This window comes from Bubalus kerabau, chromosome X (assembly GCF_029407905.1).
Source record: "Bubalus kerabau isolate K-KA32 ecotype Philippines breed swamp buffalo chromosome X, PCC_UOA_SB_1v2, whole genome shotgun sequence".
NCBI classification, from domain to species: domain Eukaryota; kingdom Metazoa; phylum Chordata; class Mammalia; order Artiodactyla; family Bovidae; genus Bubalus; species Bubalus kerabau.
Genome location: NC_073647.1, coordinates 145,348,150 through 145,373,246, shown reverse-complemented (window position 1 = coordinate 145,373,246; position 25,097 = coordinate 145,348,150). Strand labels below are relative to the sequence as shown.

At 39.4% G+C, this 25,097-nt stretch overlaps 1 protein-coding gene across 4 annotated transcripts in view; it reads left to right on the top strand.

The window, feature by feature from the left end:
* The window catches only part of MID1 (midline 1), a 195,360-nt gene that overhangs the window by 93,517 nt on the left and 76,746 nt on the right, over positions 1–25,097 (top strand). For all 4 annotated transcript variants that reach the window (XM_055565030.1, XM_055565029.1, XM_055565032.1 and 1 more), the window contains exon 3: positions 12,288–12,383. In XM_055565030.1, coding sequence (XP_055421005.1) covers positions 12,288–12,383 — 96 coding nt within the window. The remainder of the gene's footprint in view (positions 1–12,287; positions 12,384–25,097) is intronic.

Below are 25,097 nucleotides of genomic sequence, written 5' to 3'. Positions count from 1 at the left end.
TTTCATTCTGAACAAATCTTGAAGTGTCAAACTAGTAAACTGACTACATGATTAATTTTTATACACAGTGTCAGTCCAGCAACTTGGCAACCTGATTTTGAACAACAGTTTTCACACTTGGTTGCACACTAGGATCTCCTGAGGAGTTTGAAATATTGCAATTCCTGCACCTCACCCCAGTCTAAGTAATTCATACTCTTTGTTTGGGAAGGGGGTGGAGACCAAGCCTTGTGTTTGTACAGCCCCCTAGTTGATTTGCATAGTGCAGACCATGGTGGGAACCACTCACCCAGTAGATTGTTGTCATCTCACTTCCTTCCATAACTTTCATGTTGCTTTAATTTGGCTTCAATCAAATCACTTCGATTGGACAAAGACAGCCTTATGCTACTAAAAGCAGAGGAAATGGCTGGCTGAGTAAAAGGTGAAGTCAGGGATGAATGATGCAATGAATTTAAGGAATTTGAGAGTCTTTAGGTCTGAAACCCAAGGGAGGTTCTGTCTTTGAAGGTTACTTGGGGCTAAGAAACGATCGCATGCTTTCATAGTCTTTCTTGCATCTCTGCTGTTGCTGCTGCTGCTAAGTTGCTTCAGTCGTGTCCAACTCTTTGCGACCCTGTGGACTGCAGCCTACCAGGCTCCTCCATCCATGGGATTTTCCAGGCAAGAGTACTGGAGTGGGGTGCCATTGCCTTCTCCGTCTTGCTTCTCTAGGCTGTCTCAAATGGGGAATTCTCTTACATAACATTGATTCTATAAATTCTTAACAGACCAGACCAACTTTGGGTTGAATGTAATTTTAGTCTTATTTTTTTTAATCAAAGAGTGTAACCTCCCTTACTTTTAATACTTTTTGCACTATGTAGATGGGATATGAATTTTGTGAACAACATGAACCCTTCTTGGGAATGCCACAAAATCAAGAGCAAACCTGAATCATGTATTGAATGTTAATTTGTTTTTAGCAGATAATCCAGAAAAGGTATATGCCTCTAAAACCTAAAAATTTGAGGAGATAGAAGTTGCTATAGAAACAATGCAAATCATAGTTACTTGTGCAAAATTATTAGATCAAAGACTCAACTGTTTTAACTTGAAATACATTCGATATATTTGCTTCAGGCAACATGAAATATCTTTGGAGTGTAAGGCACTGGCTTAGAAAAAGATTTGGTCTTCACACAGTATGTTAAAAATAAAAATGTAAAAAAAAGTATTTCCATTCATCGACGGCTAAGCATCCACCATGGGACATTCAGATCTGGTAAAAAATGTTTGATGGTATCAGTTAAAACCCTATTTAAGTAGAAAGGCCAGAACATGTTAATGAGTATCTGGCAATGTCATCATCTACTTAAGACGGAAGAAAGGGGATAAGATCAAAACTATTCAATCTCTGAGTGATGAAGGAAGTAAAGCTTGAAGGGACATATACAATGTTTGACATCCATCAATATCAGTTTTATAGACATTAATTATCCAGTGCTCTAAGCTCTCCTTTGAGGTGTATTTTATGATTAAGAGAAAAGATACTGAGAAAAAGAAAACTGATGGAAACAACAAACAGTCAGTGAGTACTTCCACACTGGAGGTGTACTCACAACCCAGTACTTTACTCTTGTTTGCAAAACCCCAATGCTTTACACTTCTTTGCAGAATGGAAAGTGAAAGTCACTCAGTCCCGTCCAACTCTTTGCGATCCCATGGACTATATAGTCCATGAAATTCTCTAGGCCAGAAAACTGGAGTGGCTAGCCATTCCCTTCTCCAGGCGATCTTTCCAACCCAGGTCTCTCGCAATGCAGGCAGATTCTTTACCAGCTGAGCCACAAGGGAATAAGGATACTGGAGTGGGTAGCCTATCCCTTCTCCAGCAGATATTCCCGACCCAGGAATTGAACCGGGGTCTCCTGCATTGCAGGTGGATTCTTTACTAGCTGAGCTACCAGGGAAGCCCAGTGGAAAGAACTGCAGAGTGGAAAGAACTAACTAATCCTTGTGCTGTGCCTTTTTTTAAATATTGAGGTATAGTCAGTTTATAATGTTGTGTTAGTTTCATTGTTACTATATAAATATTCTTTTTCATATTCTTTTCCATTATGGATTATTGAGTTCAGTTCAGTCACTCAGTTGTGTCCGACTCTTTGTGACCCCATGGACTGCAGCACACCAGACTTCCCTGTCCATCACCCACTCCCGGAGCTTGATCAGACTCTTGAGTTATTACATGATACTGATTATAGTTCCCTGTGTTATACAGTAGGTCTTCATTGTTTATCTATTTTATAGACAGTAGTTGCATCTGCCAATCCCAAACTCCTAATTTATCCCTCCCCTCCCCCAAACTTTCCCCTTTGGTAACCATAAGTTTACCATGTCTGTGAGCCTGTTTCTGTTTTGTAACTAACTTAATTTGTATCATATTTTAGATTCTACCTATAAGTGATATCATATAATATTTGTCTGTCTCTGTCTGACTTACTTAGTATGATAATCTCTAGGTCCATCCATGTTGCTGCATATGGCATTTCATTCTTTTTTGTGGCTGAGTAGTATTCCGTGTGTGTGTGTGTGTGTGTGTGTTTGTGTGTACACCACATCTTCTTTATCCCATGGCTCTATGGATGGACATTTAGGTTGCTTTCATGTGTTGACTCTTGCAAATAGTCTTGCAATGAACACTGAGGTGCATTGATCTTTTCAAATTAGAGTTTTCTCCCAATATATGGCCAGGGCCTTCTTTACTCACTCTTTACCATGTTCTTCCTATAGCAGCCTTGATTGAACTTAAGATCCTTTCTTACTTTTTCTGGGTCTGAATCTTCTACTTTTCTGAACAGAAGTTGCAGAGGAATTTATCCAGACATTATATTTTACTGGTGATTTAAAGCTATTTTTTTTCCTTTTGTGAATTAAAATTTATTTTGGTAGCCAACAAAAAGCTCTCCTTTAGAATTTTGAGTACCTGAATGATTGAAGGTTTAGCTATACTCTTATACTCTCATGTTAAGCAGATTGAGTTACATTTAAATTTTTAAATGATTTGAGCCAATAGAGAAAATACTCTGTATTAATTAATAAAAAAAGCTGTGAATTATTTTTTTAACTTTTTTTTCAAGGAGACAGCAATTTTCTGTAAAGGACCAGTACTCAACTTTTGTCATTGTAGCATAAAAGCAGAGACAAACCATCAACAAATGGGATTATCTGTGTTCCTAGATAATTTTATGGATATAGAAATTTGAATGTCATATATTTCTCATGTGTCACAAAATTTTATCCTTTTCCTGGTTAAAAAAATCATGTAAAAACCATTCTTACCTAGTAAGCCATACAAAAACAAACAGCAGGCAGGATTTGCCCTTGGGCTGTAGCTTCCCAACCCTTGGTTTAGGAGATTAAATATGTCCCCAACTTGAAAGCTTTCACTCAAGCAAAAATTAGTCTGTTTTCAAGTATTCTCATAATCTTTTCACCATCTAATTCTTGAGTAACAAACTGGTCACCTCTCTGGAGTTAACCACATGGATCTGCTATGGTAGCCCAGAGTGCTGAGTTGAGGAGGATTTGAGAACCTGACTGGAAGCAATGAGCAGAGAAGGCAGCAGGATGACCGCCATATTGGACCTTCATGGCTCTGACCCCTACGCTGTCATCTCACAAGATTCTTCCTGTATTCTTCATTGACAGAAGTCCTAGTTATGTTCTCTAAAACATTTCTCTTAGGCAATCACTTTTTCTTTTAATAATTGAGATTTTCCTTTCTTACTGAATGAAAGAGTCTTGATATTCTATAGTGCTTTACAGTTTTCAAAACTTTCACACACACAATTTCATAGAGCCCCTTAGTAACCCTTTCACCCCTCACCCCTATGTTGCCCTTTCCCCTCTCCCCCCGGTAACCACTAGTTTGTAGGACATCATTATTTTTAAGTTAGAGACTTTCAAAGTTTCCTAGTCATTCAGCTTCTTTCGCTCAATATTGATTCTCAAAATTGACGAATGTGTTACTGGTCCATTGCTCATCTTTCTTACAGACAGAAATAGGGCCTGTGGATGAAGAATGAACAGGAAAGGCCACTCACATCTCTAATACCTGCAAATGAGTAGTTGCCATTGGATCTGCTAACATTACAGCTAAATGAGTATAATTATACTGAGATTTATTTATATCCATTAACATTTGAAAGCTCTTCTAGGCTGCAAACAGTATTTAAAAATTATTCTCTGTATATTATTGACTACTAGATTACAATAATAAACACTGAACTGACTGTGGAATTTATAAATATATGGTGTAGATTCTGTGGTGTTAATATAGAAATATCAAATAAAATCTGACAAGGTAAATATAGTATCACATATCAAAATGGCTTAAATTGTCATCCATGGAACACTAGACTTAAATTTGTATGCAGATTGGGTTTTATTATGTTTTTGAAGTTCCCTGGGCGACCTGTCTTGCCAGGGCATTTGGAAATGTTAACTATCATAACTAATGAAAAAAGGCATTAAAAACTCAAACCAGCATAAATCACCCGGATTTGCGGTCTGTCATGAGCTCAACCTGAAGATAGCCTCAAATTCCTGCAATGTAATTAAAACATCTTAAGAGTTTAGTTACATGTTAAGAATTTACGTTTTTGTGCAGGTGGCATGTGTTAATACGGGTGTGTTTTTATATTAAGGGTTATGATTAAAGTTTGTTAGAAGAAAATATACGGATGGTGGCACTCGACGTGTTCATATCCTGATGGTGCTGGAGGGCTGGTGTTGGGTGTCAAGACTATGAACAGAGTTCCTGAGTGTCGCTCTGAAAATTATAGAATGGAACAAGCCAGATTCGTGTTTGCCTTGAAAGGTATCCAGACTTAACACTACTTTAAAGACATTCTGAAGCATTGACTTCGGAATAAGGGCAAACATTCTTTAAGGCCTGGACAAACCCAAAAGGAGTTACTAAAATCTCCTGTTTCAGCCATACATTTTCATAGTACTGCTCAATGACAAGTCCCTCATTCCTTGCAATCTGACTCTTAGGTACAGGTCTCCAAAGGCTAAAATGAGGGGTATTTTTGTCTGCTTACTTTGTTATATGATTGGGTCTCAGTATGTGTAGAAGCACAAAGCTCATCTGTTAAGTTGGATTTACTATCCTCAGCCAGTGTCCATATCCATGCCTAAAGGCTCGTATTGAGATGGGTTGCAAAATCAGCTATCCTGCCACGAATTGTTCAGTGATCAACTCAAATAAACCTTACTGAAAACTATGTAACATGAAAGAGGTTGAGTCTGGCTCCATCCGAATATATTAGAAATGTATGCGTTAAAACAAAAATTGCTGGAAAAGTTAGTCCTCCTTTCCATACAAAGTATGCAGGGGAGCATCCTTCTTGGAGCAGCACGTGTTTGACCATGGTGTCTTTCACAAACTTGATTTGCACCCAGTCTTCTGCTCCATAAGAAGAAAACGAAATCTGACTTGTTGCATGTCTACTTTGAGATAGACCATCTTGAATGATTTATATTCCTCTTTGGTGGGGTGATGACATGGTGGGAGGGTGTGTGTTGAATTACACAAAGAGTCGCACACTTACAAAAGCCTCGTCTTTCTCAGCAAAGACTCTTCCTTTCCCTTCGTAGAGGAAGAGGAGGACTATGAAAAATACCTGGGAAAGAGGTGATGAGTTAAGGCTAGGCACAGCCTGACTTTGGTTTTAGACAAAATGTGAAATGATGTATCAGTGATAATCCTAGACTGTCTACTCATGTAAAACTGTGTTTATTCAACAATGTAGTATTTGCTTTCCCAGAAATCTTGTGATCTAATGGAGTTGTAAAGCATCCATTCAGAATGCTTCTAAAATTTTATTGGCACACAGTCCCACATGTTTACATGTGGCCACTTTCTTACTAAAACAGCAGCAGAACTGAGTAGCTGCAACAGAGACCATATGGCTAACAAAGCCTAAACTATTTACTCCCTGGCCCTTTGCAGGAAAACATGGCTGACCCTTGTTCTAGACTCTGATGCTATGCTGTCCAGTAATGGAGCCACGAACTGATATAGCAGCTAAGTGTTTGCAGTGTGGCTTTGTGAATTGAGATATGTTATACGTGCAACCCACTCCAGTGTTCTTGCCTGGAGAATCCCAGGGACGGGGGAGCCTGGTGGGCTGCCGTCTATGGGGTCGCACAGAGTCGGACACGACTGAAGCAACTTAGCAGCAGCAGCATAGTGCAAAACATGCCAAAGACTTAGTAAAAATAAAGGAAAAGAATATAAAAGATCTCATCAGTTTTAAAATATTGATTACGTGTTGAAATGATAATATTTTGAAAATTGAGTTCAGCCAAATATATTAAAATAAATTTTACCTGTTTCTTTTACACTTTAAAAAAAAATAACAACTATTAGAAAATTTTCAATGTGATTCCCATTTGTGGCTCAAATCATATTTCTAGTGACAGTTTAGAGCTGGTTTACAGCCTGGGATTTGAAGGCTATTGTGGTCTCTTGAAAAGGTTGGAAAGAGCGAAGATGCGAGGAACAGAAAACAAACTTTTGTAGTTGTAAATGTCTTTCCAAAACAATAGTCTTCTGTTTGTGGTTTATTTTTTGGTTATGCTGGGTCTCAGGTGATGCACGCGGCATCTTTTAGTTGTGGCATGCAAAGCCTTAGCTGCAGCATGTGGGATCTAGTTCCCTGACCAGGGATCAAACCTCATTGATCAAATCTCATTGCATTGGGAGCTCAGAGTTTTAGCCACTGGACCATCAGGGAGGTCCCCAATCTTCTGTTTATTTGGCTATTCCTCATAAGAAGGAATACTGAAAACTAAAAGATTAGGATGTCTATGGAAAAAAGTTTTAGTTGAGTTCTTCTAGAAGACCCTGAATCAGAATGCAAATTGGGAGGTGATCCAGGAAGCATCTGGAAGGGAGAGGGATGGCAGGACAGAAAGAGGGCATGGTCATGAGCAGGCGGTTGCTGTGAACACTGGGCTCCTCCCAGTGGGGCACTCTGTGAGATTTTCTGAAACCCAGCTCAGAGTGGTCCCACCTGGAGGTGAGGAAGTTGGGCTGTTTACCAGCTACCAGTACTTGCTGGTTGAGGGCTGCTCCTTGGGGCATCAACCTGCCTTCTCCCCAGCACCCCAGCCTGCCCTGCCTGCCTGGGGCCAGAAAAAGCCCTGGAACCAAAAGGAACAGGTACTTTGAGCAGAGAGCCATCAGCAGGCTTGAGAAGGGTGAGTGTTTGAGACATGAGGTTGGGCTCCTGTAATATCTGGTGCTGACCCCAAACAATGTTTCATCCTGTAATTCATGATTTCAACAAACCTTTTTATTATGGTTCCTGGTGTGTGTACTCAACGTCTCCTCTGAACTTAACAATAGCATGTTGTTGTTGTTCAGTCACTAAGTCATGTCCAACTCTTTGTGACCCCCATGGACTGCAATACACCAGGCTCCTCTGTCTGTGGGATTTCCCAGGCAAGAATACTGGAGTAGGTTGTCATTTCCTCCTGCCAGGGGATCTTTCTGACCCAAGGATCAAATCTGTGTCTCCTGCATTGGCAGGTGAATTCTTACCTCTGAGCCACCTGGGAAGCCCCAATAGAACAATTGGGTATATTTATTGTTTCTACACATTATGGATGCGAAAACTAAGCCCTAGCGTCATGTGTCCAGGAGAACTGAGCTGAGGTCGTAGCCCCAGGTTCCTTGCTCTACCTGTGTGGTCACTCATGCCTGACTTGGACTTCTACATGGTTCAGCTCCCTAAGGAAATGGAAATATATTGACGTTTTTGAGGTGAGAACAGGAAACTAAAACTTTTGAGAGGGTTATTCTGTAGAATTCCTTAGATATCCATAGGGAAGTAGATACTTATATCCACTTCAGTCGCAAGACTCTGATGCCAAAAAGCATTCTCTCTCTTTTGCACAAAGCAGTCAAAATCAAGAGGTTATAGGCCCTGCTGACTGCCACACAGGATGTTAGAGATACAGTTAAATTCGAGAAAACTCCATATCAGTCCCTGTAATGGAAGTTATGGATACATGGTTCACTGAGGACTGGATTCGGTTCCCTTCCCATTCCCTGAACTCTCTTGAAAAGTGTTATCAGTCCCTGTGGTACCTCTTGGAATCAAGTCTCTCTCTCAGCTTCATTTCCCTTTATTATATTTCTAAGAGACTTAGTAATTCTTTGCGGGCTTCAATAACACTTGTACTATTTAAATTTGAATAACCCCAAAGGATCTAGCTAGGTCAATGGGTTTAAACCACAGGCTTTAGTCTGCACATTAGTTGATTAAAAACAGATTTTATACATGATGGATCCTTAATAAAGGGAGGGGAAAGCAAGCAGATGTTTGTAAAGTCTAAATGTGTTAGATTGCATTTATTTGGAGCTCTTGCTGACTAGCTTTCAAAGTCTTACCTATGACAATTGAACTTTAAACAGTTTCATGATGCATTTCCTGAGAAATCTCCTGCTCTGAAGGGTCAGCCAAAAAGAAAAGCAAAAGGATTCCCTAAGATGAACGTACAAAAATAAGTTGACAGATGTACCATAAAGTCGTCATATCCACGTGAAAGACACTGAATGATTGAAGGCCTCGAAATGATTCTCTAGTCTCAGACCATAAAGTAGTTGCAGTTTGCTTTAATTCAAACAGTAGAAAAACAGTTGGCTTTTGTGGTGGTGGCGGCAAAGAGCTTTGAAAGCAAGTTTTTCTTTGATACAAACATAATATCATTAAGTTGCACGTAAATCACTCTGTCTGGTGCATTCTCTGACTTCTTGTGGTATCCCATCCTTCAGGGGATAAACAGTTCTTCTTGTCTTAAAATATGTATACTTGAGACGCTTTGAGTGTCTCAGAGCCGACATGGAAGATTTCCTGTTGCTCTTCCCGTCCAGATGAAATAATGCCCAAAACCTCTCCCTGAACTCTGAACACATGAGAATTACAGACAAAATATTTTTAATGCATTTTAAAGAATAATAACCAAGCTTAAACATAAGTGGAAAGACTCCAAGGACCAGAAATGAAAGGACATGCAGAAATGAGAGGAGGGGGTGAGGGGCCAGCGGGGACCTGAAGGTAAACCTGGTGGAGTGTGCCCCACACGTGGCAGAAGGCTTAGACGCCCCATGCACCTGGAGTGCAGGGCTTCCCATGTACACACCAGGCTCGAACGGCACTCCCACCTTCTCTAGAACTGGAGCCAGACAGGATTCTCATGGAAGGAAGCAGAGGCACTGAGGCAAACCAGGACTTGCGCCTCTGTGGCACATGGGTGTCTTGTGGGAATGCCTTCTCTGGGAAAGCAGACTCAAGCCCTAATACTGAGTAGGCACCTCAGCTGCCTGTGCAGGGGACGAAGTTCACGTCAGATGAGCTGTCAGACAGAAATGACAAGACCTAAGATGAAACCCATTTCTCTTGAAATGTTATGCAAATACAGGAAAATAGGAAATTGCCTTTTCTCAGAAGAGCTTACGTATAAGTATATTCACTTCTCTGGAAGTTGTAGAGGAGACGGTTGCATCCAGGAACAGGAACAGAAGGTAATTCAACAAGAAAAGGGAGATGTTATAAAGAACCTACTGGAAATGAAAAATGTGGCCAGTGAAATAGGAAAAAAGTTAGACAATAGGATAAACACCGGATGCACAGGCATAACTTGTTTAAGAATGACCAGAGAGATTTCTGCTTTGAGATTATACATTTTAAGCATTCAATAAAAGTGATTATTTTTCTGACTATACCTTTCTAAATCTCAAATGTAGGAAAGTAGAAAGAGTAAACATCCTCAGAAATAAATTTCTCAGTATAATGAACTGTTATCACCTTTATGAAATTGTTGATTTTCAAAATCTCCCTCATAGTCTTTCCAGATCCTTTTACTCGGATGGCATTACAAAACTTAGATCTACCATCAGATTGCCTTTCTGTACCTTCACCATGTCTATGGAATTGGTTATATGTTAAAAACACACTTGCCCTAATCCTTTGCCCTCTCATGCCTCCCTGAGCTTGTTGTATGAGATTGTGCTGTTCCCCACCCATGGAAACTTCTGTGTGCTCACCTCCACCTGCATTCTCTTTTCCCAAGAAACTCCCACTCATGTTCACCATCCTCCTAGCCTCCAAGAAAGAAGCGTCATCTTGGAAACCTTCTGAGGCAGCCCGACTCTCCCCCTTCTCTTGTTTACAGCATCTCTGTCCCAGTGCTGTACTCGTTTCTTTGCACATAGGGAGTAGATCTTTTAAGTTTTCTCTCTCATGATCTGGCATGTGGTAGAAGCTTCATTAATACGCATGTCGATGGGCAAAATGGTACAAATAAAGAGCATAAAGAATAAGAAGCCATGGAGAACTCTTAAGAAATCTTACCCAGGACAGAGGGTTACTGTGGTTGAAAATAAAGTTAATAGTCATTGTGGGGAATTTTAAATTTGATGTTCTACAGACTTGTGGTTGTCAAGGTTGGGGTCGGGGTTGGGGGTGGATTGGGAGTTTCGAATTCAGTTCAGTTCAGTCGCCCAGTCATGTCCGACTCTTTGCAACCCCATGGACTGCAGCATGCCAGGCTTCCCTGTCCATCACCAACTCCTGGAGCTTGCTCAAACTCATGTCCATCAAGTTGGTGATGCCATCCAACCATCTCATCCTCTGTTGTCCCCTTCTCCTCCTGCCTTCAATATTTCCTAGCATCAGGGTCTTTTTCAATGAATCAATTCTTTGCCTCAGGTGGCCAAAGTATTGGAGCTTCTTTTCAGTATCAGTCCTTCCAATGAATATTCAGGACTGATTTCCTTTAAGATTGACTGGTTTGATCTTCTTGCAGTCCAAGGGACTCTCAAGAGTCTTCTCCAACACCACAGTTCGAAAGCATCAATTCTTTGGCACTCAGCTTTCTTTATAGTCCTACTCTCACTTCCATACACAACTACTGGAAAACCCATAGCTTTGAGTAGACGGACCTTTGTTGGCAAAGTAATGTCTCTGCTTTTTAACATGCTGTCTAGGTTTATTATTGCTTTTCTTCCATGGAGCAAGTGTCTTTTAATTTCATGACTGCAGTCACCATCTGCAGATACTTTGGAGCCCAAGAAAATAAAGTCTGTCACTGTTTCTATTGTTTCCCCCATCTATTTGCCATGAAGTTTGGGATTAGCAAATGCAAACTATTATATATAGGATGGATAAACAATATGGTCCTACTGTATAGCACAGGGAACTATAGGTAATATCCTGTGATAAACCATAATGGAAAAGAATATGAAAAATAATGTGTGTGTGTGTGTGTGTGTATATCAAACTGAATCTGCTAAATTAACACATTATAAATCAATTATACTTCAATAAAATAAATTGTAAAAAATATGCATGTTCTAAAGGAATAGGGCATAATTCTAGATTCTTAAGGAGGATATGTGCTAGGTCACTTCAGTTGTGTCTGACTCTTTGCAACCCTATGGACTGTAGCCCTCCAGACTCCTCTGTCCATGGAATTCTCCAGGCTTGAATATTGGAGTAGCTTCCCATGCCCTCCTCCAGGGGATCTTCCTGACCTAGAGATCAAACCCGCATCTCTTAAGTCTCCTGCATTGTCAGGCAGGATCTCTACCACCAGTGCCACCTCGGAAGTCCATAAGGCGGATAGTGATATGAAAAATGTAACATTCAAGGAAGTTTGATTTGGCATTGATAGGCTGATAGGCATAGAATAGAAGCATGTACAGTGAAACATACCGTGAGTGAATAAACATGTATCATGAGCACTTCTTCTAAATGCCTATAAATGACCATAATATCAGCAATAGCTGGATAGTTCAGACCTTTCTCCAGGGGATTGACATCAGCCTGCCCATAAGATGGTAAATTCTAAAAATCCAACAGTGGTTGATTTGATATGGGAGCGTATTCCTTCTGTTACTGCCATTTCTGATTTAGATAAGGAATTAGAAATCCAATTACCTCTTCTCTCCCTGGTGCACAACCAGGAAATAACCTGTGACTAATTAGTCAGTGAAATGTGCCCGAGTTCGTGCATGAAGCAGGCACAAAAAGAGTAAGAGGTGAACATTTTAAAACAATCTTTTACATGTGATTTTTCAAAATCTAGTATAAATCTACAAGAACTTGAAACGGCATAGATTTCATTGAGATTTCTCTTAAAATGTATCCATTTTTCTAAGTAATTTTATGTATACTAAAGTATTAAAAGCATGCAGAATAATATTTTCCTCTCTCTCTTTTTTTGAACAGCAAAACTTGGAGAGTAACCTCACCAACCTTATTAAGAGGAACACGGAACTGGAGACGCTTTTGGCTAAACTCATTCAAACATGTCAACATGTTGAGGTGAGTTTCTCTATGTGCTGTTTTTCATATGAAAACTGCTTGATCATGGTTTTTATACCCTCCTCACCCTTTATATTTTTCTGATGGGAATCTTCTTAAGATTAGTTTTTGCAGAAGCCAGATATCTAAGATGGATGAAATTAGAAGGAACTAGAACCTTCAAGAATCTCTCCCCATCCACTGCTTTGCTCTGCCCCTACTCCTATCACAGCTCTCCCTAATCCAGCTTACTTTAGCATCCCTAAACTTGTAGATTTGAATCACCCCTCCAAAGAACAACCCCCCCAAAAGCACTATTGAAAAGGTGTTGTATTAGTTTCCGATGTCAGCTGTAACAAATTACTGCATGCTTGGGTGGCATGAACCAGACATTGATTTTTTTGCTATTCCTAGAGGTCAGAAGTCCAACATCAAGCTGTTGGCAAGGCCTTGCTCATTCTGAAGGCTCTTGGGGAGCCTCTTTTATGCCTCTTCCCACCTCCTAGTGTTTGCAGCCCAGTCCTTGGCGTCCATTGGCTGCTAGATCCATCACTCTAAACTTGGCCTCTGTCCTTACATGGCCTTCTCCCTGTGCGTCTCTGTGTCTGTACCCAATTCTCCTTCTTCTTTTTTTTTTTTTTTTTAGACAAGGTTTTCAAACTAGAACTTAAATATGGCAATGACAAAGTTTTCTGACTCTTAAGTTAAAACTGGGATAAAATATCACAGATCTCAAAGTTTATGAGACTCAGTCACAAGTTGTCCATATGAACTTGAACTTTCAATACTGATGTTGATAATGTTCTATTACTTTTGGTAAGATTTCTGAATAAAGGCAGAACACTCTCTAGTAAATTTTGCATGAGTAATTCTGGACTATTTTATTAAACAGAGATGACAAAGACCTTGGACTCTATGGCTCATCTAAGAATTTATAGATGATCTTCTTGATGTGAAGCATGTATTGGCTACATGCAGATGATTAATTTTTTAGGAGGAAAATCTGTGTTCTTTGGACCCATCATTAGCATATATATTTTACTGGTATTTCTTTTTTTTTTAATTTTATTTTATTTTTAAACTTTACATAATTGTATTAGTTTTGCCAAATATCAAAATGAATCCGCCACAGGTATACATGTGTTCCCCACCCTGAACCCTCCTCCCTCCCCATACCATCTCTCTGGGTCGTCCCAGTGCACTAGCCCCAAGCATCCAGTATTGTGCATCGAACCTGGACTGGCAACTCGTTTCATACATGATATTTTACATGTTTCAATGCCATCCTCCGGATGCCTGTCATTGGATTAGGCTCCACCCTACTTGAATATGCGTGTGTGCTCAGTTGCATCAGATTCTTTGCAACCCCATGGACTGTAGCCCACCAGGCTCCTCTGTCCATAGGATTTCCCAGGCAAGAATACTGGAGTGGGTTGCCATTTTCTCCTCCAGGGGATCTTCCCTATCCAGGGACCGAACCAGTGTCTCTTAAGTCTCCTGCGCTGGCAGGCAGATTCTTTGGCACTGCACCACCTGGGAAGCCCACTTCAGTGTGAACTCACTTTAACTTGATTCCATCTGCAAAGACCCCATTTCCAAATAAGGTTATATTTACAGGTACCAGGGATTAGGTCTTAGACATACTTTTTTTTGGGGGGGGGGTGGAATACAATACAGTTCAACTCACTACAGGTGTAATAAATACATCTTAGTTGACAAATATGTTTCCATGAAGTTCACCATAACTGCAGCATGTTGGGATTTAGTCAAGAGCATGCAGGCAGCACTAAAAGCAAGGGCAAGTTGCAGAACGCAGGTCTTTGACTGCTTCTGGCAGGGATCTTTCCAGGGAGCATGCGGAGCCTTGTTGATTAAATAGCATTGTCAATAATAGTGAACAACCATGACCTCATTATTATAGGGTGAAGTGAATATGTATTATAGAATTAGATGGACGAACAAAAAATGATCCATGTGCTGTATTTTCTTTTTATGATGTGATAGCATTTGATGTTTAGGAAGGACCAGAAGAAAGAATTATTTCTCTTCAGTTTAAAAAAAAAAAAGGAAAAAAATTACCTGTCTTTTATGGTGAAATCTTACAAATGCTTTATGGATTGAGTGAGTATTTCATTCCACTTCAGATACTTTTTAAAGCATTAGTGTCTGGTTTCTATTATGGCCTTTAGCAATTTCAGAACAACTGTCTTGCTCCTAATGCAACATTAGTGTGGCTTGAACTTATAAAACACTGTTCATCCTAACATGTAAAATTACATTCTGTAATGTTCGGTAATTTGAACCAATAGATAGATGTGTCATTCAAGAAATTTACAAGCAGAGTCTATTTTTAATTCAAAAGATTAGGTATTTAGTTGACATACAGGCTTTTAAAATGAAACTATTACTGAATTGATTGTAGGAGACTTTCAAATATACAGATAGATGCCATGAGAAATTATTCTAGACAAAGAGTAAAGAATATATTCCATTTGCTGTTGTTATTTCTGTATCAATCGTGTGGAATGGAATGAAATCTGTGTGGGTGAATAAATTTGGTATTTAGGAAATTTCTAGATAAAAATCAGAGAAAATTAATTATAAGTAGATAAATAATGATATCAGCATTACCTGTTTTTATGCATTTCTTTATTCATAATTATTCACATTTTCAAGGCAAATGTTTTAAAAATGAAGCATCAAAATCTCACATCAGTTCAGTGCAGTCGCTCGGTCATGTCCAACTCTTTGCAACCCCATGAACTGCAGCACACCAGGCCTCCCTGTCCATGACCAACTCCCAGAGTCTACCCAAACCCATGTCTATTGAGTCAGTGATGCCATCCAACCATTTCATCCTCTGTCGTCCCCTTCTGCTCCTGCCCTCAATCCTTCCCAGCATCAGGGTCTTTTCAAATGAGTCAGCTCTTCATATCAGGTGGCCAAAGTACTGGAGTTTCAGCTTCAACATCAGTCCTTCCAATGAACACCCAGGACTGATCTCCTTTAGAATGGACTGGTTGGATCTCCTTGCAGTCCAAGGGACTCTCAAGAGTCTTCTCCAACACCACAGTTCAAAAGCATCAATTCTCCTGCGCTCAGCTTTCTTTATAGTCCAACTCTCACATACATACATGACTACTGGAAAAACCAAAGCCTTGACTAGACGGACCTTTGTTGACAATGTAATGTCTCTGCTTTTTAATATGCTGTCTAGGTTGGTCATAACTTTCCTTCCAAGGAGTAAGCATCTTTTAATTTCATGGCTGCAATCACCATCTGTGGTGATTTTGGAGCCCCAAAAAATAAAGTCTGACACTGTTCCCACTGTTTCCCCATCTATTTTCCATGAAGTGATGGAACCAGATGCCATGATCTTAGTTTTCTGAATGTTGAGCTGTAAGCCAACTTTTTCACTCTCCTCTTTCACTTTCATCAAGAGGCTCTTTAGTTCTTCTTCACTGCCATAAGGGTGGTGTCATCTGCATATCTGAGGTTATTGATATTTCTCCTGGCCATCTTGATTCCAGCTTGTGCTTCCTCCAGCCCAGCATTTCTCATGATGTATTCTGCATAGAAGTTAAATAAGCAGGGTGACAACACACAGCCTTGACGTACTCCTTTTCCTATTTGGAACCAGTCTGTTGTTCCATGTCCAGTTCTAACTGTTGCTTCCTTGACCTGCATACACGTTTCTCAAGAGGCAGATCAGGCGTCTGGTATTCTCATCTCTTTCAGAATTGTCCACAGTTTATTGTGATCCACACAGTCAAAGGCTTTGGCACAGTCAATAAAGCATAAATAGATGTTTTTCTGTAACTCTCTTGCATTTTCAATGATCCAATGGATGTTGGCAATTTGATCTCTGGTTCTTCTGCCTTTTCTAAAACCAGCTTGAACAACTGGAAGTTTATGGTTCACGTATTGCTGAAGCCTGGCTTGGAGAATTTTGAGCATTACTTTACTAGTGTGTGAGATGAGTGCAGTTGTGCGGTAGTTTGAGCATTCTTTAATCAAATGAATCTGCCTTGAAATTTATTTAATCTTTGATAAAGGAACAAGTGAAATGATAAAGCTGGCTTTATCAGAAACTGATTTGTACAAATTTGGAGGTTGGAGGTAGTCAGGGAAAAGAATGCTAGAACAAGACAGCTAAATTCAATGCAGAACTGGATAGTGACCTAAAGTGAAAGTGAAGTCGCTCAGTCATGTCCGGACTCTTTGTGACCCCATGGACTGTAGCCCGCCAGGGTCCTTGGTCATGGGGATTCTCCACGCAAGAATACTGGAGTGGGTTGTCATTTCCTCCCCCAGGGGATCTTCTTGTGACCTAAGGGGCAATAAAATCATTATATTTGAGCTAAATACCTTGCATCCCATCAGTTTTCTTTAAGTTAACATTTAACTTAGCAGAGACGAAGCCCTCCTCAATAGTCAATAGAAAATCAAGCTCTTTTACATCCCAGCCCAGAGAGTCAGATAACCCTTCCTTCAGCTGGCTCAATGGAGTGGAGTCTAGTATACATCCAAAGGAGTCAGTCTTCTTTTTGCCTTATTTCTAAGATGTAGATAATTCAGCTTAACCTGACTTTCTGCTCTTTGGGTTCTGGATACTGTTTGTTGATCTGTTAGTGGTATTTGCTAAACATATATTTCTGGGTAAGTGTGTCTGTCAAGTTTTGCCTGCACTCAGTTACTTGGGCTTGTTAAATGGTCACACTGCTTCATTCCATGAGTGCTTGTGAATCCTCCTCTGTGTGTGTGTTTCACTGTGCTGGGTGGGAACGACCCTGCCTACACAGAGCTCACTATCTCAACTGAGATGAAAGAGCAATAATACACAATGGGAAAATGAGTTGCCATAAGAGAATTATGTGTGTGTGCTTAGTCGCTCAGCTGAGTCCTACTGTTTGCGACCCCATGGACTGTAGCCCATCAGGCTCCTCTGTCCCTGGGATTGTCCAGGCAAGAATACTGGAGTGGGTTGTCATTCCCTTCTCCAGGGGATCTTCCCGACCCAGGAATGGAACCAGGGTCTCCTGCATTACAGGCAGATTCTTTACTGCCTGAGCCACCAGGAAAGCCCGTAAGAGAGTTAGGGATGATATACTTTGGAATTGCAGAGAAGAAATTTCTTCTATCTGGGAACTGGATCAGTTAGTACAGTTTCTGACCCTGCTTCCAAGGGTATGTAACATTCAGACCTATGGAGAGATGAGAGAGGCTGTGCTTTCAGGGCAAACTAAAGCATGGGGATGGAAAAATGAAGAGCGTATGTACACACAGTAGTTCACTCTATAGGAATGGAAAGTGTGTGAGGCTGGATGAGTAGGAACTGACTTTGGAGAGATGAGGGGTTAGTGAGCTTTAATATTGCATCTGAGTTTGAACTTGATTTGGTTTTGAAGGTTTAATGAGGGCTTGAGGAACACTGTGTCAATTTCACAGTTAACATCCCCATCCCTAGCTCTTTTCAGGAAATGATGTTTTGGGGTTATTGGGGAACTAGGATGGATATCTTGATGCAAAATGCCCACACATCCAAGGGGAAATGTCCCAGTACTAGTAAACTGCAAAAAAGGTGGTGGGATTGGTTAGGCACCAGCCAGCATGACAGTCTTTTTTTAAATCAGTTTAGTGGAAAAGAATTTCCTAGTTCTCAACCTAGGTTCCTAGACTATTTCTTCCTTTTCCTCTTTCTGAAGGTGTCCTTGTGTTTGGGTCTGAGCATTCCAGGGGAAAATAATCCCTCTGCCAGCTGGAGCTAAAAACACTCAAAAGCACAGAGGCAAATCCCAATTGTTGTAAATTAAATCAATGAATTCACACCAAATCTTGAGGAAATGCCACATCCTTATAAGTCCACACCTCCTTCCTGGGATTCACTTCTGCTGTTCTTTAGCATGAAAAGAGTTTGAAGGTCTCCCACCCCCATCCTCATTGTTTTCACAGCTTTTTTTTTTTTTTAAATGAGGGCAAGCAAATGAAATGGCTTTTTGACGGTAAACACCAAATCTTTTGAAAACTAGAGGTATGAGGCCAAGGCAGTTTAGGACTCAAGAGAAGGAGGCATTGAACCATCAGGTAGACTCCCAAGAAATGTTTGTGTAATTGGGTGGAATTCCAAAAATTGGTGGGTTTTAGCTACTCAGTTTTGTTTTCTGCAGGAGAAGAATGCAGTCAAAAATTGCCTTGCGATGAGTTTGGAATTAGTTATGGGATGTATAACAAGTTCATGAAACGTGGTCAAAATTTGGGTCAGCTACAGAAATTCATAGTTCTAGGTCAAATAGGGACTTTTGTTCTTCATTAACTCATCCTCCTCCCCATTTTCTTTTAAAAATCAGAGAGCTTAGTTTATTAGCTAGGCAAATGCTTAGAATCACTGATGGATATCATATTCTCCACACATTCTGAGAATCAAGTTCTTTCACAGGAAATACAATACCTGGACATGCAGTAGATATGCACTTTGGGGAATTGTAGGTAACCAATAAGCTCCAGTACTTTGGCCACCTCATGCGAAGAGTTGACTCATTGGAAAAGACTCTGATGCCGGGAGGGATTGGGGGCAGGAGGAGAAGGGGACGACAGAGGATGAGATGGCTGGATGGCATCACCGACTCAATGGATGTGAGTCTGGGTGAACTCCGGGAGTTGGTGATGGACAGGGAGGCCTGGCATGCTGCGATTCATGGGGTCGCAAAGAGTCGGACACAACTGAGCGACTGATCTGATCTGATCTGAATGACTAAATCCACAGTAAGGTAGTAGAGAAAAGCTACGAAATGTTGACTAGTTGCTGTAGTAGTTTGGAGAAGATAAAGGCTCAGCTGACTCCACCGTCCTTGCCCAAGTTCATCCTAGCAGGCCATTCTCTAAGCCAGCATCCCATCAAAGGCCTAGCTTTAGCTCCTTTGGCTTATGTTGCATTGTTTATAATCACTTTTTGTGTCCTTTTGCCATTGATTTTCACTCTAAGTCTTTAAACTATTTTTTTTTTCTTTGCTCTCAGTGGAAAGTTTGCTGTCTTACTGGCTTTCCAGTAAAGATTTTTCCAATGCTATGTGACATGTGGAGTGACAGATTTCTTGTGCATAAGTTAAGTGCCATGTATTATGTGATTTTTGCTTAGATGTTGAGCTCTGGAAATTGAGAGGGAAGAGGATAGCTTGAGGAATGTTAATAAAATGATTTGGGAAAACAGATGGGGTTCTGTAAAAGAACTTTCCAGCTAGTCACCAAGCCCTAAAAGCATTTAAATGTAAACAGTGGAAAAAAGGAAAAAATGGCTAGGTTAAAAAGAAAGATGAACCTTTATGTTTAAATTAATTTTATTGTGTAGTTTTATGTCAAAGCATTAGCTCTCTATGGAAGCCTTGGCGGTTGCTTTGCCTGGAGCCCCTGAATGAAGACCAGCATCCAGACACCAAACACGGTGTTTGTATCTTGTGGACAGGTGTCTGATTTTGGATGACGTGTATCCTGCTAGGGGCCAACTTAAATGTCCAAAGTTGTAATCCATTATCACTTGCAGATAAGGGTTTGATTCCCACTCACATGAGCCCTTGTGAGAATGTTCTCAAGGTATACTTAGAATCAGACTCTGGAACCACATCAGGCAGTCCATAGCCATTCTTGGCTGTTTGTGTAAATAGCTCTGGAATAAGGATAACATGATAGTGCAGCTATGGTGGCATTCAGAAACTGGATTGTGACAAGCCACTAAGCTAAAGATTGATTAAGTTCAGGTCTTAGTATTCTCAGGACAAAGTAGAAAAGGAACTCTTGGACTGCACAGAACTTCGTCTTCTCTGGAGAAGACTTTTGTTTTTTAAAGTATTGTTGATTTACAGTATTGTGTTAATCACTGCTGTATGGCAGGGTGATTTAGTTACACACACACACACACACACACACACACATATACACACATTCTTTTTTTTATATATTCTTTTCCATTATGGTTTATCATAGAATGCTGAATATAGTTCTCTGTGCTACACAGTAGGACCTTGTTTATCCATCCTATATATAAAAGCTCATATCTGCTAGCCCCAGCCTCCCACTGGACCCTTCTGCCCAACCCCCTCCCCCTTGGCAACGTTGCCACCAGTCTGTTCTCTATGTGCCTGATTCTGTTTCTGTTCCATAGATGGATTCATTTGTGTCATATTTTAGATACGTGATATCATATGGTATTGGTCATTCTCTGTCTGGCTTACTTCCCTTAGTACGATAGCTCTAGCTGCATTTATGCTGCTTCAAATGGCATTTCATTCTTTTTCTGGCTGAGAGGTATTCCATTGTATCCATCTATGGATCACATCTTGTTTATTCACTCATCTGTCAAAGGACATTTAGGTTGTCTTGGCTATTACCAATACTGCTGCCATGAACATAGGGAGGGGTGCATGTATCTTTTTGAATTACAGTTTTGTCCAAGTGTATGCCCAGGAGTTGGATTGCTGAATCATATGGTAATTCTACTTTTAGGTTTCTGAGGAGCCTCCATACTTACACCAATTTACATTCCTACCAAGAGCGCAAGAGGGTTCCCTTTTCTCCACATCCTTGCCATAATTGGTTATTGAAGACTTTTTAATAATGGCTATTCTGACCTGTGTGAGGTGGTTCCTTGTTGTTTTGATTTTCATTTCTCTAATAATTAGCAGTGTTGAGCATCTTTTCATGTGCCTGTTTACCATCTGTATGTCTTCTTTGGAAAAATGTTTATTTAGGTCTTCTGCCCATTTTTGGATAGGGTTGATTGGTTTTTGTTGCAGTTATATGAACTGTTTGTATATTTTGGAAAGTAAGCCATTGACCGTTATATCATTTGCAAATTTTTTCCTTCATTCTGTTGGATATCTTTTCTTCTTTTTTTTTTTTATAGTTTCCTTTGCTGTGCAAAAGCTTGTCAGTTTGATTATATATATTTTTTAATTTATAATGACTTAAGAAACTGACCTTAGGGAACATTGGTACGATTTATGTCAGAGAATGTTTTGCCTATGTTCTCTTCTAGGAGTTTTATGGTGTCGTGTCTTATCTTTAGGTCTTTAAGGTAGTTTGAGTTTGTTTTTGTGTATGGTAAGAGGATGTGTTCTAACTTCAGTAATTTACATGTCACTGTCCAACTTTCCCAACACCACTTGCTAAAGACTGTCTTTTTCCCATTGTATATTCTTGCCTCCTTTGCAGAAGATTGACTATAGGTATGTGGGTTTGTTTCTGGGCCCTCTATTCTGTTGCATTGATCCATATCTCTGTTTTTGTGCCAGTACCATGCTGTTTTGATTACATAGCTTTGTAGTATTGTCTGAAGTCTGGGAGAGTTTTGTTTCCTGCTTTGTTCTTTTTCTTCAGGATTGCTTTGGCAATTCTGGGTCTTTTATATGAATTTTAGGTTTCATATGAATTTTAGGATTATTTTTCTAGTCCTGTGAAAAATGTCATAGGTAATTTGATAGGGATCACATTAAATCTGTAGATTGTTTTAGGTTGTATGGCCATTTTAATAATATTAGTTCTTCGAATCCAAGAACATGGGTTATCTTTCCATCATGAGAAGATTCAGTTTTTGACTACTGCATGTGTTTAATGGCTGTGTATCCAGTTTACTCCACCAGACTTGCTAAAATTGACAACTCATGAAGCAAATTTAGCTTTTCTTGGTGGAGATTAAATTTGACTGTTATTAAGGTGGTGTACAACACATACTTGAACATCTCCTCTTAGATTGAGTGCTCTTGTCTTTAAAACTGATTCATAAAGGGCATTGGATCCTGTTTCCTTCTTAGGTATATTCATGAGGAATAATGAGAAGACATCAGTAGAATGGTTTCCAGTATTTAGAAATAAGAGATGAATCTTACTAACGAATGAATATTAGAGTTAATTTGGTATTACTTTCAGAATAACGTTCCAAAATTTCAGCTCTGAAACTTTTTAAAAAACATGATCAAAACCTTTTATAATCTATAATCTTTCCAGTTTGGATGGAATGAACTGTTGTGTCAGATTGAGAACCCTACCAGGTGGCTTGGATTGGAGCATGATCACATACATGCCTCTGAAGACAGTCCCTCTTACATGTTTGAAATTAGTCATGCAGATTTCCAAGGCTTATACTTAAATATGAAATAATCAGCCTTAATTGGGAAGGCTGAATGGATGAGCAGTAGGAATGAGGAATGAAGACATAGTTTTACTAATGTATCTTAACATAGTTTCTCCCCATAATACAGGAATTCTTTATTACATCTCCCCTACTCTATCCCACACATAACCTTGTCTTGAAATATTTAGATGGTTTATTAGAGCAGCAGGGTGTTTCTGTCATAAAGAATAATAAGAACAGATTGTGACAAATTTTTTAGATGGTCATCATAGTTCTAACTCAGCTTTCACTTAAGATGGTGGTAGTTGAATAGATCCAGGTGAGAGAGTCAGAGCTGAGACGAATGATCCTAGAGGAGATGACTGTCAGGTAGAAAGTTTGGGTCCCACTATTGCTTCTGTGCCTACCATTCAGAGACACATGACCCAGCCCATCAAGCCATCATTTTGTTATGGAACCAACCTCTTTTGTTTCTTGGTCTTCATATCTAGTTTATAAATTAGTTCCAAGAAATTTTGTTTTAAAAGAAGAAAAAAAACAAAACAAGGCCCTACATAACAAGGTCCTATGGTGTAGCACAGGGAACTATATTTAATATCTTGTAATAAACCATAATGAAAAAGAGTATATGTGTATATAGATAACTGAATTACTTTGCCAGACCCCACAAACTAACACAACATTGTAAATCAACTATACTTCATAAAATTTTTAACTATCTAGTTTAAATTATTTTTCTCAATATAAAATTGTTATTTGTGATAATCAAGCTGAAATTCTCTCTGTATATAAGATGATGAGAAAAAACAGGACACATCATCTTTTATCTTCATTCAACTGACTTCTATTTTTAATTGCTAAATTTTATAGGGAAAACTGAAGAGCTTTGTTCTTCTAATTTTGAAATCATTGAGTCATGCATATCAAATGTTTGTTAACAAGGGTACAATTGTAGCACTGGTTATTTTTGTTTCAAACAGAAATATGAAATTTTAAATTCAGCTATTTAAAAAGCCAGAGGCTACCCCTGAGTGTACAAGGGCTTTCAGTGAAAAGCAACACAAATAGAGATTTTAGCAATCAAGTGAGGTAACTTCCCACCCTAGGAATTTATGATAGAGCTTTTACTATGCTTTTAAAAGCATTTTTGCTATATATAACATCAGACTTATATATATATATATATATATATATATATATATATATATATGGTGATAAAAATTATCATCATAGCCTAATTCTCTGTGTTTGCATTAGGCTATGATGAGTTCAAGGACACCTTCCATCTATTTTACACAAGTTGGGAAGATGATGCCTTGTCCATTCTTGCAGGTATTAGAGATGATTCCTGTATCAAATGGGTGCAATGCCACAGCAAGGTATAGCCTGTGGTTTAGGGTATACTTATGCAAATATATATGAAAAATAGTATGGCCACTTGACAAACTCCTACTATCAATTCCTGACTTAATTATCCCTATGGTCCTTTGAGGTAAATGTCATTCAGATGACCACAGAAATGTGACTTGAAGCCAGACAGAACAAGAACCAGCCAGCAAAGAAATGGATTAAATCCAGTCAAGTAGAAAGGCAACTGGAGTGGTTATTCAATCTCAGCTACCCAATCCAGATGACAGAATTGAAAGACATGATTAAAAATTCCTAGTGTGTTGAGGGGGTGGGGGGATTTCCCTGGCAAATCAGTGGTTAAGAATCTACCTTGCAATGCAGGGGACTCGGGGTTGAGCCCTGGTCAGGGAACTAAGATCCCACATGCCAGGGAGCAACCAAGCCCGCACACCACAACTAGAGACTGTGCGCCACGACAAAAGATTCCCACATGATCCAACAAAGATCCTGCGTGCCACAACTAAGACCCCACACAACCAAATAAATCAATATATTTTAGTTCCAAGGGGGAATTTTCATGAACTAGAAATATTGCCATCTGCGGGGGAATTGGAAACCCTGTCCAATCCCCCTGGGTATTAATCAGTGATATCAGTAGAACCAGTAGGCCTTTGGGTTTTGTGAATTATTCTCAAATCTTTGATCAGAAATCCTTGACCTGAAGAATCAGAAATCCTTCAACTTCTTTGAGATGACTAGTTTACTTCCTTAAGTAAATAAAGTTCTTTTTCCCTCCTCCCATAGAAGTTTGTGAATGATGTAAAAAAAATGAAAACCTAAATAATAGCCAGAGTCAATATTTTGTGTTACAGTGTAGGACTAAAACATATGTTTGTACTTTAAGGGTTTGTAGCATTTAAGAGAGTGACATATTACAGAAATTTGACAGGTTAACTTTGAGATTCTAATCTGAAATGTAATTTATTTTAGACATCTGACTTTAAATTGAAAGCATAAAATCTTTTGTTTCAAACCAATGTTAGAATGTTCACTCGAACTTGAGTTCCTTTACATTTGTAAGTTTATTAGATTTCTAAGACCTACATACAGACTTGGGAAGATTTACCTAGTTAGGGTTTTATTTTTGTCCCATTAGGCATTTAAAGTGGTTATAAAATAAATTGCATATGTTACATTTATAAACACAATTTAAAATGATACAGGAATTTGGTGATAAAAATCTGAACAATGATTAACCATGG